The sequence below is a fragment of the Scyliorhinus torazame genome, chromosome 11 (assembly GCF_047496885.1).
Source record: "Scyliorhinus torazame isolate Kashiwa2021f chromosome 11, sScyTor2.1, whole genome shotgun sequence".
Classification (NCBI taxonomy): domain Eukaryota; kingdom Metazoa; phylum Chordata; class Chondrichthyes; order Carcharhiniformes; family Scyliorhinidae; genus Scyliorhinus; species Scyliorhinus torazame.
The window spans coordinates 20,448,283-20,466,942 of record NC_092717.1 but is presented as its reverse complement, the minus strand read 5'-3'; the positions used below and the strand labels follow the sequence as shown (position 1 = coordinate 20,466,942).

At 51.4% G+C, this 18,660-nt stretch overlaps 1 protein-coding gene across 5 annotated transcripts in view; it reads right to left on the bottom strand.

Annotated features, from left to right (window-relative positions):
* Positions 1-18,660, bottom strand: part of LOC140385979 (uncharacterized) — a 115,708-nt gene that overhangs the window by 72,921 nt on the left and 24,127 nt on the right. For 4 of the 5 annotated variants that reach the window (XM_072468617.1, XM_072468618.1, XM_072468619.1 and 1 more), the window contains 3 exons: positions 17,249-17,530; positions 12,846-12,968; positions 11,100-11,249 (listed from right to left, as the gene is read on the bottom strand). In XM_072468617.1, the coding sequence (XP_072324718.1) occupies positions 11,100-11,249; positions 12,846-12,968; positions 17,249-17,530 (555 nt within the window). The remainder of the gene's footprint in view (positions 1-11,099; positions 11,250-12,845; positions 12,969-17,248; positions 17,531-18,660) is intronic. The other variant, XM_072468620.1, reaches the window with a different exon arrangement.

The following is an 18,660-nucleotide window of genomic DNA, read 5'->3' as shown; positions in this document are numbered from 1 at the left end:
CCCTCCTCAATCTCCTCCCCGAGCTCTTCTTCCCATTTTCCCTTCAGTTCTTCTACCAGCTCCCGGTATATTTCGGACACTTTGCCCTCCCCGACCCACCCCCCCGAAAGCACCCTGTCCTGGATCCCTTGTGTCGGGAGCAGCGGAAATTCCCTCACCTGTTGTCTCGTGAACGCTCTCACCTGCATATACCTAAAGATATTCCCCGGGGGCAGCTCATACTTTTCCTCTAGCGCTCCCAAGCTCGCAAACGTCCCATCAATAAATAAGTCTCCCACTCTCCTAATTCCTGCCCGGTGCCAGCTCTGGAACCCTCCGTCCAACCTCCCTGGGGCAAACCTATGGTTGTTCCTGATCGGGGACCACACCGAGGCTCCCAACACACCCCTCTGTCGCCTCCATTGCCCCCAGATACTTAATGTTGCCGCCACCACTGGGTTTGTGGTAAACTTTTTCAGGGAGAGCGGTAGTGGCGCCGTCACCAGCGCTTTTAAGCTCGTTCCTTTGCAGGACGCCATCTCCAGCCTTTTCCACGCCGCCCCCTTGTAGCGCACAAAGACTCCGAGAGACGAATAGAGTGAAGTCGATGAGGTTTTATTAAGCGTGACTGTTTCCCCCGCAGTTCGGTAGTAGACTGCCTGCGGGGGAGGACTCCAGGTACTTATACTCCGCCTTCAGGGCGGAGCTAGAGGTCAACGTCCAACCAGGACCCGGGATCTGTCAGCCAATGACATCATGGCTGCACAGTCCCACATGACCCCTAATGCATACTACCACATTCACCCCTTGTTAAAAATGAACCTGGCGGGGTGATGCTTCGCATGGTGGTAAGGGTTTACAAGGCTGGTCCTGGGAGGAAAACTTTCACATGTTATAACAGTATGTACAAGGTTTTTTTTGTTTCAAACTATTTACAGTAATCGCCAGAAAAAGACAGAAGTTCTCGTTAAAGTCCACATTGTACTGTTAGATCGACGCCACGAGTCAGTCGGGCGGTCTGGTCGTCCGTGTCGATCGCCTCGGCCCCGGTGGTGGTGGTGCTTGTTCCGGTGTTGTCTTCTCCGGGAGCCTTACGGTTTCAGCTTGGGCTTTATTCCTGGTCGGGCCTGGGAGGACTGATCCTCCTGGGAAGGGGGTGGTCGCGGGGTGCGGCGGAGGCAGGAGGGGGGGTTGGGTGATTGGTGTCGGGGGGGTGTGTGTGTTGCCGGCGGGCGCCAGATCTCGCAGAGAGACCGTGTCCTGTCGGCCGTCGGGGTACTCCACGTAGGCGTACTGCGGGTTCGCGTGAAGGAGGTGAACCCTTTCGACCAACGGGTCCGACTTGTGCGCCCGCACATGTTTTCGGAGCAAGATGGGTCCTGGGCCCACCAGCCAGGTCGGCAGCGAAGTTCTAGAGGAGGACTTCCTGGGGAAGACAAGGAGGCGCTCATGAGGCGTTTGATTAGTGCTAGTACACAGTAGTGACCGGATGGAGTGGAGGGCGTCCGGAAGGACCTCCTGCTACCGGGAAACTGGGAGGTCCCTGGACCGTAGGGCCAGTAGGACGGTCTTCCAGACCGTGCCGTTCTCCCTCTCTACTTGCCCGTTCCCCCGGGGGTTGTAGCTGGTCGTCCTGCTCGAGGCTATCCCGTTGCTGAGCAGGAACTGGCGCAGCTCGTCACTCATGAAAGAGGACCTCCTGTCGCTGTGGACGTATGCGGGGCAACCGAACAGTGTGAATATGGTGTTCAGGGCTTTAATGACTGTGGCCGCGGTCATGTCAGAACAGGGGATGGCGAATGGGAAGCGGGAGTACTCGTCCACCACATTAAGGAAGTATATGTTGCGGTCGGTGGAGGGGAGGGGTCCTTTGAAATCCAGACTAAGGCGTTCAAAGGGGCGGGAAGCCTTAATCAGGTGCGCACCATCCGGCCTGAAAAAATGTGGTTTGCACTCTGCGCAGATGTGGCAGTTCCTTGTGACTGTACGGACCTCCTCTAAGGAGTATGGGAGGTTGCGGGACTTGATAAAGTGGAAAAACCGAGTGACCCCCGGGTGGCAGAGGTCCTTGTGGAGGGTTTGGAGGCAGTTAATTTGTGCGTTGGCACATGTGCCGCGGGATAGGGCATCGGACGGCTCGTTCAGCTTTCCGGGACGATACAAGATCTCGTAGTTGAAGGTGGAGAGCTCGATCCTCCACCTTAGGATCTTGTCGTTTTTGATTTTGCCCCGCTGTGCATTATCGAACATGAAGGCTACCGACCGTTGGTCAGTGAGGAGAGTGAATCTCCTGCCGGCCAGGTAATGCCTCCAATGTCGCACAGCTTCCACTATGGCTTGGGCTTCCTTTTCCACTGAGGAGTGGCGGATTTCTGAGGCGTGGAGGGTTCGGGAGAAAAAGGCCACGGGTCTGCCCGCTTGGTTAAGGGTGGCCGCTAGAGCTACATCGGAGGCGTCGCTCTCGACCTGGAAGGGGAGGGACTCGTCGATGGCGCGCATCGTGGCCTTTGCGATATCCGCTTTGATGCGGCTGAAGGCCTGGTAAGCCTCTGTCGACAGAGGGAAGGTCGTGGTCTGTATTAGAGGGCGGGTCTTGTCTGCCGTACTGGGGGACCCACTGGGCGTAGTATGAAAAGAACCCCAGGCAGCGTTTCAGGGCTTTTGAGCAGTGCGGGAGGGGAAATTCCATGAGGGCGCGCATACGTTCGGGGCCTATTATCCCATTGCGCACTACATAGCCCAGGATGGCTAGCCGGTTGGTGCTAAAAACGCACTTGTCCTCGTTGTACGTGAGGTTCAAGGCTTTAGCGGTCTGGAGGAATTTTTGGAGGATGGCGTCATGGTCCTGCTGGTCGTGGCCGCAGATGGTTACATTGTCGAGATACGGGAACGTGGCCCGCAACCCGTGTTGATCAACCATTCGGTCCATCCCCCGTTGGAAGACCGAGACCCCGTTTGTGACGCCAAATGGGACCCTTAGGAAATGGTATAATCGCCCGTCTGCCTCGAAGGCTGTGTACTTGCGGTCACTTGGGCGGATGGGGAGCTGATGGTAGGCGGACTTGAGGTCCACGGTGGAGAAGACTTTATATTGGGCAATCCGATTGACCATGTCGGATATGCGGGGGAGAGGGTACGCGTCTAGTTGTGTGTACCTGTTGATGGTCTGGCTATAGTCTATGACCATCCTTTGCTTCTCCCCTGTCTTCACTACTACCACCTGTGCTCTCCAGGGACTATTGCTGGCCTGGATTATGCCTTCCTTTAGTAGCCGCTGGACTTCGGACCGAATGAAGGTCCGGTCCTGGGCGCTGTACCGTCTGCTCCTAGTGGCGACGGGTTTGCAATCCGGGGTGAGGTTCGCAAACAAGGACGGGGGTTGCACCTTGAGGGTTGCGAGGCCCTCAATAGATAGTGAGTGGGGGTATTGGGCCGCCGAATTTGAAGGTAAGGCTCTGTAGATTGCACTGGAAGTCTAATCCCAGTAATGTGGGGGCGCAAAGTTGGGGAAGGACGTGGAACCTGTAGTTTTTGAACTCCCTCCCCTGCACCGTTAGGGTAACTACGCAGAAACCTTTGATTTGTACGGAGTGGGATCCTGCAGCTAGGGAAATCTTTTGTGCGCTGGGATGGGTGGTCAAAGAACAGAGTCTTACCGTGTCGGGGTGGATAAAGCTCTCCGTGCTCCCGGAGTCGACTAGGCATGGTGTCTCGTGGCCGTTTATTAGCACCGTTGTCGTCGTCGTCTGGAGTGTCCGGGGCCGAGCTTGGTCCAGCGTTATTGAAGCGAGACGTGGTTGTAGTAGTTGAGCGTCTTCTTCGAACCCCGTGGAGCCGTCTACACTGGGGTCCGTTGTTGCCGTCCAAGATGGCGTCGGGGATGAACAAAATGGCTGCCCCCATGCATCGCACATGGCTGGGGGGTCACAAGATGGCGGCGGGGGTGGACAAAATGGCCGCCCCCATGCGTCGTACAGGTCTGGGGTGGTCCAAGATGGCGGCACCCTTCCTCCCCTCGTGGTGGCCGGGGCCCAAAATGGCGGCGTCTGCGGGTCGCACATGGGGCGCTGGGGGGGTTGGGGAGCGTTAGGAACGCGCGGGGCTCCCTCATCTCTGGGGACAGCGGTGGTCGGGACCCAAATTGGTAGCGCCGGCGGGTCATACGTGGGGCGCGGGGGGGGGGGTTTTGGGGGGCGTTAGAGACGCGCAGAACTTCCGCAGAGACGCGGGACCCAAAGTGGTAGCGCCGGCGGGTCATACGTGGGGCGCGGGGGGGGGGGGGGTTGGGGAGCGTAAACGGCGTGCAGGGCTCCCTGTTCTCCCGGTACCGCGGTGGTCGGGACCCAGAGAGGCTGCGCCTGCGGGTCGTACATGGGGCGCTGGGGGGGTTGGGGAGCGTAAGCGGCGTGCAGGGCTCCTTGTTCTCCCGGGACAGCGGCGACCTCGCGGGACCGGCACACAACCGCGAAATGGCCCTTTTTCCCGCAGCTCTTGCAGATCGCTGCGCGGGCCGGGCAGCGCTGCCGGGGGTGTTTCGCCTGGCCGCAGAAATAGCAGCGGGCGCCCCCGGTGCGACTTGGCGTTTGGACTGCGCAAGCCTGTGGGGTGTCCGGGGGGGGGTGGGTTTGTCGCGACGGGTACGTACGGAGCCCAATGGGCTGCCGCGCGGTCGGGGCCGTAGGCGCGGGTATTTCGCGCGGCCACGTCTAGGGAGGCTTCAAGGGCCCGTGCCTCTGAGAGTCCTAGCGACTCTTTTCTAGAAGTCTTTGGCGGATTTGGGAGGAGTTCATACCTGCCACAAAAGCATCGCGCATTAACATGTCCGTGTGATCAATTGCGTTCACCGACGGGCAGCTGCAGGCTCGTCCCAAAATTAGTAGCGCGGCGTAGAATTCATCTATCGATTCTCTGGGACTTTGCCGTCTTGTTGCGAGCTGATAGCGAGCGTAGATCTGGTTTACTGGGCGGACATAGAGACTTTTCAGTGCTGCGAACGCCGTCTGGAAATCCTCTGCGTCTTCAATGAAAGAGAAAATCTCCGTGCTTAACCTCGAGTGCAGGACCTGTAGTTTTTGGTCTTCTGTGACCCGGCCGGTGGCCGTTCTGAGGTAGGCCTCGAAACAAGTCTGCCAATGCTTGAAAGCTGCTGCCGCGTTCACTGCGTGGGGGCTGATCCTCAGGCATTCCGGGATGATCCTGAGCTCCTTAGTCCTTTTTAGGCACGCTTAATAAATTGTTGTGCACAAAGACTCCGAGAGACGAATAGAGTGAAGTCGATAAGGCTTTATTAAGCGTGACTATTTCCCCCGCAGTTCGGTAGTAGACTGTCTGCGGGGGAGGACTCCAGGTACTTATACTCCGCCTTCAGGGCGGAGCTAGAGGTCAACGTCCAACCAGGACCCGGGATCTGTCAGCCAATGACATCATGGCTGCACAGTCCCACATGACCCCTAATGCATACTACCACACCCCTCTCCCTCTATCATCCACTTACGGATCATCGCCACGTTGGCGGCCCAGTAGTAGTCGCCCAAATTCGGCAACGCCAGTCCCCCTCTGTCTCTGCTACGTTGCAGGAACCCCCTCCTTACCTTCGGGGCCTTCCCTGCCCACACGAAGCTCATGATGCTCCTATCTATTTTTTTGAAAAAGGCCTTAGTGATCAATATAGGGAGACATTGAAACACAAATAGGAACCTCGGGAGGACCATCATCTTAATCGCCTGCACTCTACCCGCCAGTGACAGCGGCTGCATATACCACCTTTTGAAATCCTCTTCCATTTGTCCCACCAGCCGTGTCAGATTGAGTCTGTGTAAGGTTCCCCAGCTCCTGGCTATCTGAATCCCCAGATATCGGAAGTTTCTTTCCAGTCTCCTTAGCGGCAGGCCATCTATCCCTCGACTCTGGTCCCCAGGGTGTATTACGAAAAGCTCACTCTTTCCCATGTTAAGCCTATATCCCGAGAAATCTCCAAACTCCCTCAATATCTGCATGACCTCTGTCATCCCCCCACTGGATCCGCCACATACAGCAGTAGGTCATCCGCGTAGAGTGACACTCGGTGTTCCTCTTCCCCTCTAACCACCCCTCTCCATTTCCTGGAGTCTCTCAGCGCTATGGCCAGTGGTTCAATTGCCAGCGCGAACAGAAATGGGGACAGCGGGCATCCCTGTCTTGTTCCCCTATGTAGTCGAAAATACTCCGACCTTTGCCGATTTGTGACTACACTTGCCATTGGGGCCCCATAGAGGAGTTTAACCCAGCTGACAAACCCCTCCCCGAACCCAAACCTCCTCAGCACCTCCCATAGATATCCCCACTCTACCCTATCAAATGCCTTCTCTGCATCCATTGCCGCCACTATCTCAGCCTCCCCCTCTGCTGGGGGCTTCATTATCACCCCCAATAGCCGTCGCACGTTGACATTCAATTGTCTACCCTTTACGAACCCTGTCTGATCTTCGTGCACCACCCCCGGGACACAATTCTTGTCAGCACTTTTGCCAGCAACTTGGCGTCCACATTTAGGAGTGAGATAGGCCTATAAGACCCGCATTGCAGCGGGTCTTTATCTCGCTTCAGGATTAGTGATATCGTCGCCTCCGACATTGTCGGGGGTAGGGTCCCCCCTTCTCTGGCCTCGTTAAAGGTTCTTACCAGCAGTGGGGCCAACAAGTCCACATATTTCCTATAAAATTCCACCGGGAACCCGTCAGGTCCCAGGGCCTTCCCTGCCTGCATGTTCCCCAGCCCTTTGGTCACCTCGTCCACCCCAATTGGCGCCCCCAGGCCTGCCACCTCCTGCGCCTCCACCCTCGGGAACCTTAGTTGGTCCAGAAACTGCTGCATCCCCTCTTTTCCCTCTGGGGGTTGGGGCCTATATAACCTCTCATATAAAAGGTCTTGAACACCTCATTTACCTTCCCTGCTCTCCGCACCGTGGTTCCCGTTTCATCCCTAACTCCCCCTATTTCCCTCGCCGCTGTCCTCTTTCGAAACTGGTGGGCCAACAGGCGACTCGCTTTTTCCCCATATTCATATCTCATCCCCTGTGCCTTCCTCCACTGTGCCTCTGCCCTCCCTGTGGTCAGCAGGTCGAACTCCGTCTGGAGTCGTCGCCTCTCCCTGTATAGTCCTTCGTCCGGGGCCTCCGCATATTTTGTATCCATACTCAAAATCTCCCCCAGTAATCTTTCCCTTTCTTTGGCCTCTGTTTTCCCCTTGTGAGCCCTGATGGAGATCAACTCCCCCCTGACCACCGCCTTCAGCGCTTCCCATACTACCCCCACTCGGACCTCCCCATCATCGTTGGCCTCCAGGTACCTTTCGATACATCCCCGCACTCTTCCGCAGACTCCCTCATCCGCCAATAATCCCACATGCAGTCGCCAGAGTGGACGCTGCTCCCTCTCCTCTCCTAGTTCCAGATCCACCCAATGTGGGGCATGGTCTGAAACAGCTATGGCCGAGTACTCCGTTCCTTCCACCCTCGAAATCAGTGACCTTCCCAAAACGAAGAAATCTATCCGTGAGTATACCTTATGGACGTGGGAGAAAAAGGAGAACTCTTTGACCAGCGGCCTAGCAAATCTCCACGGATGTACTCCCCCCATTTGGTCCATAAACCCCCTAAGCACCTTGGCCGCTTCCGGCCTTCTTCCGGTCCTGGATCTAGATCTATCTAACCCTGGGTCTAGCACGGTGTTGAAGTCCCCCCCCCATTACCAGGTTTCCTACCTCCAGGTCCGGGATGCGTCCCAGCATCCGCTTCATAAATCCCGCCTCATCCCAGTTCGGGACATACACGTTGACCAGCACGACCTCCATTCCCTGCAGTCTGCCACTCACCATCACATATCTGCCCCCGCTGTCCGCTACAATGTTCCTAGCCTCGAACGACACCCGTTTCCCCACCAATATGGCCACCCCTCTATTCTTTGCGTCCAGCATTGGGTGGAACACCTGTCCCACCCATCCTTTCCTTAACCCAACCTGGTCCGCCACCTTCAGATGCGTCTCTTGAAGCATGGCCACATCTGCCTTCAGCCCCTTTAAGTGCGCGAACACTGGGGCCCTCTTAATCGGCCCATTTAGGCCTCTCACGTTCCACGTGATCAGCCGGACTGGGGGGCTGCCCGCCCCCCTCCCCTGTCGACTAGCCATCACCCTCTCTTGGCCAGTCCCACGTCCCGGTTCCGCGCACCCACCCGTCCCTCAGGCGGCGCATTCCCGCCTCGACCACCTTTTCTCTTACCAGCTCCCTTTCGATCTCCGCAGCAGCAACCCAGTTGTGTTCCTCCCCCCCCACCGCTAGATCCCCACCTAGCATGGTTACTCCTCCCATATTGCTTCCGAAAGTCAGCTGACTTCAACTGACCCCGGCTTCTCCCGCTCTCTCCTTAACCCCCCCGTGTGAGGAACTCCCATCCTCCTTGCGCCTATCTTCCCGCCATCATGTCTCTGGCGCGGGAAAAGAAAAAGAAACCCCGCGCTTTCTAGAACCATCCCGCCCCCCATGGCGCACTCCCCCTACCACCCCGCTCCCATTCCCCGTCCCCCGCCTGTGTCTCTTCTTTCCCCCCCCACCGGTGTCCACATTTCTCAGTGTGTCCCCCTCCCCAATTTACACCTCTATACATCAGCATTTTCATTTCCCCTCCAACATCAGTCCCTCAGTTCTGGTCCAGTTTCTCTTTTTGAATGAAGGTCCATGCTTCTTCCGACGTTTCAAAATAGAAATGTCTGTCCTGGTGCGTGTCCCACAATCGCGCCGGCTGCAACATCCCGAACGTCACTTTCTTCTTATGCAGCACCTCCTTGGCTCGATTGAAACTCGCCCTCCTTCTCGCCACCTCCGCACTCCAATCCTGAAACACTCGTATCACCGCATTCTCCCATCTGCTACTTCGTACCTTCTTGGCCCATCTCAGAACCACCTCTCTGTCATTGAAGCGGTGAAATCGCACGATCATCGCCCTAGGTGGTTCTCCAGCCTTTGGTCTCCTCGCAGGGACCCGGTGGGCCCCTTCCACTTCCAAGGGGCCTGAGGGGGCCTCAGCTCCCATTAGCGAGCGTAGCATCGTGCTCGCGTAAGCCCCGCCGTCAGCTCCTTCCACTCCCTCGGGGAGACCCAGCATCCGGAGGTTCTTTCTCCTTGATCTATTTTCCAGGACTTCAATCCTTTCGATGCACTTCTTATGGAGCGCCTCGTGCGTCTGCATTTTGACCGCTAGGCCCAGGATCTCGTCCTCGTTGTCTGTTACCTTCTGCTCCACCACACGGAGCTCTATCTCCTGGGCCTTTTGTGTCTCTTTAAGCCCCTCGATTGCCTGTAGCATCGGGGCCAGCACCTCCTTCTTAAGCAGCTCCACACAGCGTCTTAAAAATTCGTCCTGGTCCGGTCCCCATGTCGGCTGGGCTCCCTCCGACGCCATCTTGCTCCTTTCTTTCTTCTGCCGCTGCCCTCGAGGATTCTCCGAGATCTGGCCGCCGCCGCCGATATTTTTCTTTTCCGCTGGGGGGGGGGGGACTCCTTGTTGCCTCACCCCACACCGGGTTTCGTCACAAAATAATTTCCCGTTGGGGCTCTGAAAAGAGCCCGAAGGTCCGTTTGAGCTGGAGCCGCCGAAACGTGCGGCTTAGCTGGTCATCGCCGCAACTGGAAGTCCAGCCCTTGCTTCTTAACAAAGCCTCCTCGGATTCCTCGAAATAGTGGTGCTGACTCTCATATGTAACCCACAGTCGTGCCTGAAAAAGCAGCCTGAATTTCACCTTGTTCGTGTACAAAATCTTCTTCACCTGCCTGTAGCCTCCCCTCCTCCTGGTCACCTCAGTGCTCAGGTCTTGGTAAACACGCAGGGTGATATTGTACCAGGTACAGCTTTGTGTGCTCTTGGCCCATTGCAGACCCCGCTCCTTGTCCAGGTACCTGTGGAACCGGACCACCATCGCCCGTGCGGGAGCCCCTCGTCGCGGCTGCCTCACCTGCACTCTGTGTGCCCTGTCCACCACCGGCGGGCGAGGGAACACCTCGATCCCCAGCAGCTTCTGAAACATACCCTCCACATACGCGGCCCCTCAGCCCCCTCCGGGAGGCCAACGATTCTTACATTCTGCTGGCGAGATCTGTTGTCCAGGTCCTCCCGCCTTTTCAGGAGCATTTTTTGTTGATCCCTCAACCTCCGAATTTCCACGTCCGCCACCGTTTGAAAGTCGGCCTGCTCCTCCACTGTCTTCTCCAGCTCCTGGAGCTTCTCAGCCTGATCATCCATCATTTTTTCCAATCGGTCCATCGACTTCTGGAGCGGCTCCAAATTGTCACGCTTCAGAGAAAAAAAGCCCTCCTGCATGGCCTGCAGCAGCTGCTCCATTGTAGGCTGGGCTGTCGGCGCCTTGCTCTGGACATCGGCCATATTGGTCTCTCCCACAGCCTCCATGTGCCCTTGCTTGACCACTTCTTCTGCTGTTTACGGTCCCTCCGGCTTCTTAAGTCCATACAACTCTGTAAGGGTTCAGTGCCTGAGTACTATTGCTTTCCAGGTCCGCGCTCAAAAGCGCAAAAAATTCGGGGTATAAAGTCCAAAAGTCCGACCGAAACGGGAGCCACCAAATGTGCGACCTACTCCCTCATAGCCGCCACCGGAAGTTCACATCAGAGCAGTCATGATCTCACTGAATGAAGGAGAGACCCGATGGGCCAAATGACCTACTCCAGCTGCTACAGCTTGTGGTCTGACGGGGAAGCGTAAAGAGGGTTACCATGTTGGGTGAGGTGCCCGCAATGGGCTTGAGGTTCTCCAAAAGATATTTCCACCTATTTCCTTCCCCCCACCCCACGCCCCCTTCCTGTCGGACAGAGGCCGATGCAGTGAAAGCTGCCAAGCTGCTCGCCTTGTCCCCACAAGCTGAAAAGTTTGTGGTGGAGGCAGAATAAAGTCCTTAATTGTCCACTTAAGGGCCTCAATAGACAGAAGGGCAGGTGGATTGCCTGATACCTTCGTGTAAAACAACCAAGGAATGGGTATGTGTTCCTCAACTAAACGCTTATTTACCCGACTATGAAATTTAGGCTAATGAATTTGTAAACAGACAAAATTCCAAATGCTGATTATAATTACCCGGCAAATAATGATTCCTTCCATTGACGAAAGGATGACATCTATTTTGGAGAGTATTTGGCTTGTTCTCCTGACGCAGCCAGAATTGGCGCAATCTCCTTTTTCAGATGGTTTTTTGGTAGATAAATCAGAGTGCACCAACTTCATGTCCTAGGTGAAAATGTAGTAATTAAAACAAACTTTAGTTGTACTTCAAGGCAAAAGTTTTAAAATATATATATATACTTGTGCAGGATGGCCAAAGACTGGCAGGAATGAAGTCAAATTATAGACTGCGATTTTCCGTTTCCGGCCATTCACCGCTGACAGGATCTTCCGTTCCCGCTGATGGCGACCCCCCATCAGGCGGCAAAGGTTGCGAACAACGGGAAACCCTGTTGACAGTGGCGGGACTGGAAGGTCCAAACTGCACGGCAAAGCTGCATGTATTGACTGAGAAACTAACGCTTGGCTATATCAATGAAACTAATTGTTGGTGCAATTGCGCGACTTGCAAGGACAGTTTAGAGTCAATCGTGCAGTGCAGGACTGGAGTCAGATACCTGACTGACTGGGTAAATGTGGCGCTTCCCCGTGTTGAAGATCATTAATAAACCAGTCTTCTTTTTTCCCCCCACCCTGGTGCTAGCCCACAATTTACCAAATCTCATGAATTCAACTTCGTGGCATTCCATGGGGAGATTTGAATTCCTGGTTTACAAGCTGTTAGCCTGCTGCATAGCGACTAAACTACTGTATATCCTTTTAAAAATGAGGCCATAATTATAACATTTTGACACGATTGGGTGAACACAATCATTATGCACTTATTACCCAACTGTAACGATGCCATTGTAAGGTCATTTGCTTTGGAACCACTAGAAAGCTAAAATATCAAATGAAAATGCTTTTAAAATATCTTTTGCCATTTAACTAGTGAACTGGGACTTTCTGCACCTTTCATCATTAGAAAATAACATCTAGTTCCACTGTAAAATAACACATGGTGCAGGTGGGAAATTCGTAAGAGAAGTTGTTTTTGGACAAGGAACAGCATCTTGCTGATCCTGAGCATCAGCCTCCGTATTTCTTTACTGCTCGTTTTATTCTCAGCCACACTTTTTCACCACTGTTCTTGATTTCTCCAAGTGCAGATCTCCCGGATTCCTACCTTGATGAATTTCTAACTCGTCCAAAATTCAACTAGGTCTACTTTATCCCACATTACGTTCTGCTCATCCATCATGCACCGGTTCCTAGCCTCCCCAAATACATTGGATTTAAAGTCATCATCCTCGTTGTCAGATCCCTCTCCTCAGCTCTGCCCCGCTGTAATTTCAAAAAATCTTCCAGGCTTAATGTCCTTGCCAAAACCTTTTGTCCTCCGCATCTGACCTTCTATGTATATCCCTCCACCTCCTTCATTGCTTCTTTAGCTGCCTTGATGCTACTCCTCGCCAAACCCTCCACTCACCCCTCTAGACCTCAAAAAAAAGTCTTGTGTGAAACCCAATGCTTCCCACCAACATTTTGGTCACCTCTCCTAACTCCCTGACCCTTCATATGTTTGGTGTCTTCAGATGTCCCCTATGCAAAGCACCATGAGACATGTTTTTACACTGAAGTTACGACATCAATGAAATGTGTTCTTCCAACATGTAGAAAGACAAACCTTATTTTTGAATGAAGTATACAAGGACAGAGTACCACAAATATCCATTGCCTAAAACTCCCATTTAAAAAGAACAAATATATTTAACGTCTCACCAGAATAATGTTAGCCAGCATTTTCATGTTTTGTCTGATTTCTTTTTCTTTCAGTTTGGAAGTATTTTTCAATGTATTCATTTCAGTTTTCAACGTCTGCACCACAATATTGGTTTGCCTTTCCTAACCAAAAACACAACGTAATAAAGGAGGGAGGAGGAAGAAATGTAAAAGTTGTTTACATTTTCCACATGACTTTGTTTTTCCTTCTCGTATTTACTACGCTTTTTGATTCTCTCTGCAAACAACGCATATGTGTAAAACCTTAACTTTTTTGAATCTTCAGGAAGATTAAAAAAATTAACTTAGGAGTGAGTCTCTGTTAACATCCAGAGGCACATGGAGCCAGACTCATTCGCTGCGGTTTGAAAATGTAACGCATCTTAAAGTTCAACTGGGTTTTGCGCCATTAAATGTCTCTGCGTCGCATCTTTTGATTGTAAAGCTCAGCTTTAACATATCCCCAATCTTGGAAGCTCTGTTAAAAGATCTTGCTGAATACCTTTCATTAATCCTTACAGGCTGTTTTTTATTAAGGTACAAACCACAGCCAACGGCCTACTAACTACTTAACTTGACAAGTGACCATAAAACACCACATAAATGCCGTGACTGCTGTTTTTAGGGGGCAGCCTATTTCATAAGGTAAATTTTCCAATAGAAATTCAGTGAGAAAAGTTCTAACTTGAGCCTTCTGGTTTTCTTTTGAACACTTCGGTTCAACCTCATAGGATAAATGGCACAGAAACAGGCCATTCGGCCCAACCAGTCAATGCTGGTGTTTGTGCTTCATTCCAGCCTCCCCCCATCTTTGCTGATCTACCCATGTATCAAAGAAGCAAAATTGACAGTCACTCCATGTCAGGAGCGAAAATGAAAGTTGCCCAAAGCAACAAAAGGGCCTTTACAGGGAAGGTGGTGGAAGGATATTGCCCCTGGGGGCTGGTGTGATTTTCCAGAGCCAGCCAAAGGTCCATTGACTTTGGTGACACCCGTAAACCCCACTTGCGGGTGAGACCGGAGGATCCCCTGGAGAACCAGGGTCAGTCCCAGAAGAAGCGGTCGGTGGCATTTAGGAATGAGATGAGGAGAAAAGCAGCTGGTCATGAGTCTTTGGAATTCTCCAATCCAGAGAGTTGTCCATGCTCAGCCTTTGCGTATATTCATGACCGAGATCAATAGATTTTTAGATATTAACAGAATCAATACTAACAGATAATAATATGAAGATAGTGCGGGGAAGTGGAGTTGAGTTAGATCAGTCATAATGGCAGAGCCAGTTCGAAGGTGCCTATGGCCTAATCCTGCTCCTATTTCGTATGTTCAAATATCAAAGTTACATGCTGATATCTAATTGTTTCATTATGGCTCCCACAATTTCTCAGAGAGGTTTGTTTTCCCGCAGGCTTTGCCCCTGCTCAAACTGTGCACAGCGAACCCTGCCGTGGTCTTTCAGAGCCAATTCCAATTCAATGCGCCCAGTAAGAAATTCCCAATTAGAACGGCGCCTCCCACTATGACAACTCAGCAATGGAGAGGAGCACAGTAGCTGCCACAGTAAAGGCTTTGAAAGGACTGCAGTCTGCATTTTGACCGGATATGGTCATGTACTTGTAAAGCTACCACACATGGGGGTCAAACACTGTTTCTTCCTGTGCAAAGGGTGTAGCTAGTAAAGCAGATTAGGAGACAGCAAGAGGATTCTGTGGTGGGAGGTAGCACACAAACTATCTGTTGTGTAGACAGTGATGCGACGGTACCTTCACTGGCATTCCAATTTGCTTGTCCAAAGGGCAGTGGAAGATGTGCATCAGAGAAATCCCTGCCTACAGTTCCCACAGTAACTGAGAATAGACAAAGAGACAGCGCGCCTTCAGGGAGCAGCAGAGGCATTGAAGCCGGCTCTCAAGTATGCACTTCACAAAGTTGTGACCAGCAGAATGCTGCACATCTGCTGTTGCCTTACTGAAAGAACTCCGATACTTACTCACACTAAAGGAAACACAGGCATTTTGAATCCTGAACACATTTCAAAGTGCTTCACAGACAATAATATTGCTTTTTGAACTGCTGCCTCTGTTTTGTAGATAAGCAAAGCAGCCAAAGTGTGCACCGCAAACTCTGATAAATGGCAGTGCCATAAATGACTAATTGGAACTTATTTTGCAGTGTTGATCAAGGGATAAATTTTGGCTACGACATCAGCACTGCCACGCTCATCTTGGCAGGCACATAGTGCCTTTATTTAACATCTTACTGCCACACCCACAATGGTGCGGCTCCCCTGCCATACTGAACTGAAGGCTAGAATATGCACTCAGATCCTTAGGCGGTGTTTGAAGTTATGATTTTTGCACTCATCAACTCGTAGGTTAAACTCATAGGTTAGGAGTGCTACCTTACATTTGCTCTTCCACAAAGTTTGCCTATGTTCAAGTTGACAAGTATTGGAGCTGCAGCTCACAGTTGAAAGCCCTGGCATGCTAACATCTTGCAAAGTGCATCACACATTACATTTCTGTAACACAGCCTTGCTGCACAATAAGAACAAACATGCGCATATTAATAACCTTCCATGACCCTGGGGCATGCCGAGGTGCTTACATTTGAAATGTTAGGAAGATGTGGCAACCCAATTGCACACATCAAGATCCTAATCACAGCATAAATCGCCATAGGTAAACCTTTTTGGTAATTTTGGGTGAGGAAAACATTTTGCCTTTAACACAGGAAAAACTCCCTTGTTCTTTGAATAGTGTAATCGGATCCTGTGTTTATATGTGCCTGAGAGACAAAATGGGGTGTAGGTTTAATGTCTTGTCCAAAAGACGACCCCTTTGCTTGTGCAATGCCCCCCTCCCTCGGTGCTACACTGCACTGGACAGTTGCCCAAGATAATGTGCTGTGGTTTCTAACATGGCAGCCTGGAAGAACAATACCCCACCACCCTTGAACACACCAGCACACGTCCTCCAATTCTCACCCTCTTCACAATGTTTGCAAGCAGCAACTCAGCTGTGGCGGCTGAACAGTACACAGAAGCAGCACGTTATGTAGCGGATAGCCAGCTGAGGGCTAGGAAACACATGGCCCGATGGTCACATGCTGCTGCCTTTTATAACTCACCCCCACAGCCCTTTGGAACTGTAGCAGTGCCATGACATTGGACCACCACTAGATCACTGAGCACCACAAGTTAGCGAATCTCCCTCTCTCTGGCACTAATTTGGTTTAATTACTCTCTTGGCCTGTGCAGCTCTTATAAGCTACTTTCTGATATTTCTACTGTTGCCTTGAAGCTCATCCCCAAGTACCAATTCCAGTTTCGACCTTCTATGGGTGGCCATATTATAAGGGCAGTTTAGTCCAGGAGTGCAAAACCATCAAGCAATGCAGAAATGCCTTGGTACACAGTATATGTCCTTGTAAACAAAACTAGTCAACAGTACTCTTACAGCTACCCCAGAGTGCGGTGGATGCTGGGGCAGTGAGTAAATTTAATGAGGTGAGACAGATTTTTAATTGGTAATGAGTTCAAGGGTTATGGAGAAAGGGCAGGACGGTGGAGTTGAGGCCAAGATGAGATCAGTCATGATTGAATGGCGGAGCAGAATCGATGGGCCAAATGGCCTAATTCTTCCCCTACATCTTATGAACTTATAAAAGATTTTCAGCCAACAACTGCTCAGAATGTGACTACCTTTCGCGTGCACCTTATTTTGTCTGTTTGCTGCTCTGCCAAGAACCCTGTAGCCACTTTAACTTAAGAAGGCAATTAAATTGGCAGCAAATGTGTATCCTGTCCCGCCACCTGACGTTCTGCTCCTGCCTACCTACTGATCCCAGCCAGCATCAAAGCAAGCCACTGAGCCAATGTAAAAAGACACGGCCTGGTGTCCAAATCGCACAGGCCTGGTGTCCAAATCGCTCAGGCCTCATAATGCCGAGGTCGGGACAATTTGGCCACCCACCCTCTACCCAATTTCTACCGCAATTTGAAACCAGGGCTTTACATTTGCATGCTTGGGTGCCAATCATTTGCTACTCCATTGTAAACGAGTATGCCCACACTATTTTTTTTTAATCGCCTGCCTGAATTTGTCACACCGAAGTGACAGCATTCCATTGGTGGAAGCACTGCTGGATTACCACCGGCAGGAAGGTGTAATTGCAGCATCGATAACTTTGCACAGTTGCCAGAAATAAGGACGCAGGAATTTATTGTGAAAATAACGCAAGTGATAAAGACAAAAAATATTACTTTAAAATGGTGGCTGGAAGTTTACACTCAGCAGTGACCGGCAATAAATAATCCATGCACATAAATGCAAACATCTTCCTTAAACTTATTCATTTCTCAGGCAAGTCTGCTCTCAGCATGAAGTCATTTAGTGAGAACGTACTTTCTCCTGCTGCTCGGCAGCCAGTATGTGAAACTCCTTTTTCCACCTCCTGGCGTCCAGCTCAGCTAATCTCTTTTTCTTGGTCTCCTCCTCTGCGACCTGTTGCAGCCGGTGGTTCTCGTTCCTCACTGCAGAGATTTCTTGCTTCAGGCTCAGTGTGTTGCAGTGCTCCTTCTCAGTCTGCACACGGAGCGCTTCAATCTCATCAACTAGCTTGCTGTAGTTTTTGTTAATCTGCTCCCTCTCCGCAATCCTTGCCTCCTCACGCCTCTTGCACTCATCCTGGCAAGGGGAAAGGAAATTATTTTTTCTCCGTGCATTTCTTAAATAGAGTAAAAAAGGCTTACTTGCTGAGAAATATTTTGAGAACCTAAACCCAGTTCGCCTTGAAGGGTTGCGAACAACAAATGCAGGTGTCCGGCAAAGCCCACACTTCATTGACAGCAAAAAAAGATAGCAAACGTTGTTTAATTATATTCTCTACTTCTTTAGGTTAAGGTTACTTTAATTTTGAAGTAATATTGAACCTTTTAGTTACATTTATTGAGACTGTCACGTCACACTGAGGGACCAAGCTGTGCTTCCTGCAAGCCATGGAAACACTGCCATACGTTAGGATAGAGAGATATATAGTTCAGTTTGACTGGCTTCCGCTGTAATCTGTTCAGAAATAACCACAGGTTCCATTGTTTCCATTCATTGAATAGGAAAAAAATTCATGGAATAGCTAAATGTTCCACGGATAAGCATTGTTTCCTTTGTGGTAGTTAAAGTGAAATAAACCAGCTCATGACATGGGTGCAAGATGAGACATATTCTACGTGGCATTTTTGTTTTGGAGGTCGTGGGGAGGAAGGGGAGATACGAAGAGAGTAAGTTCAAATTATTTTCTCGGGCGTGGCGATGGATTGGGTGGGGGAACACATTATGCACGGTCCGTGGAATGAATGAGCTTGGTTGTGAGTGAATTATCTGTCTCCTTCCAAAAACAGCGCCCATAACTTGGTGTTTTTTATAGCACCTCTAAAAAAGTAAAACTGCCCAAGACGATTCGCAAACAAACCTTTACACTGAGACATGTAACGAGATACCAGGAGGGGGAAGCAAAGGCTTGGTCAAAGAGGTTGGTTTTAAGGAGACTCTTACAGGAGATGGGAAGAGGGTTAGGGAGGGGATTCAAGGACTTGGGCCTGCTGAAGGCACGGCCAACAGTGGTAGAGAGTGATGAAAATCAGGGTTGCGCATGAGGCCAGAATTGGAGGATAACCGAGACCTCGAGGAGTGCAGGGCATGACCAGGTTACAGAGATAGGGACAGGCAAGTCCATGGAGGAATTTGAAAATAAGGATGAGAAATATAGGGCATGATTTACCGGCCACGTCCCGCCAGAATTGGGATGGGATGGGACGTGG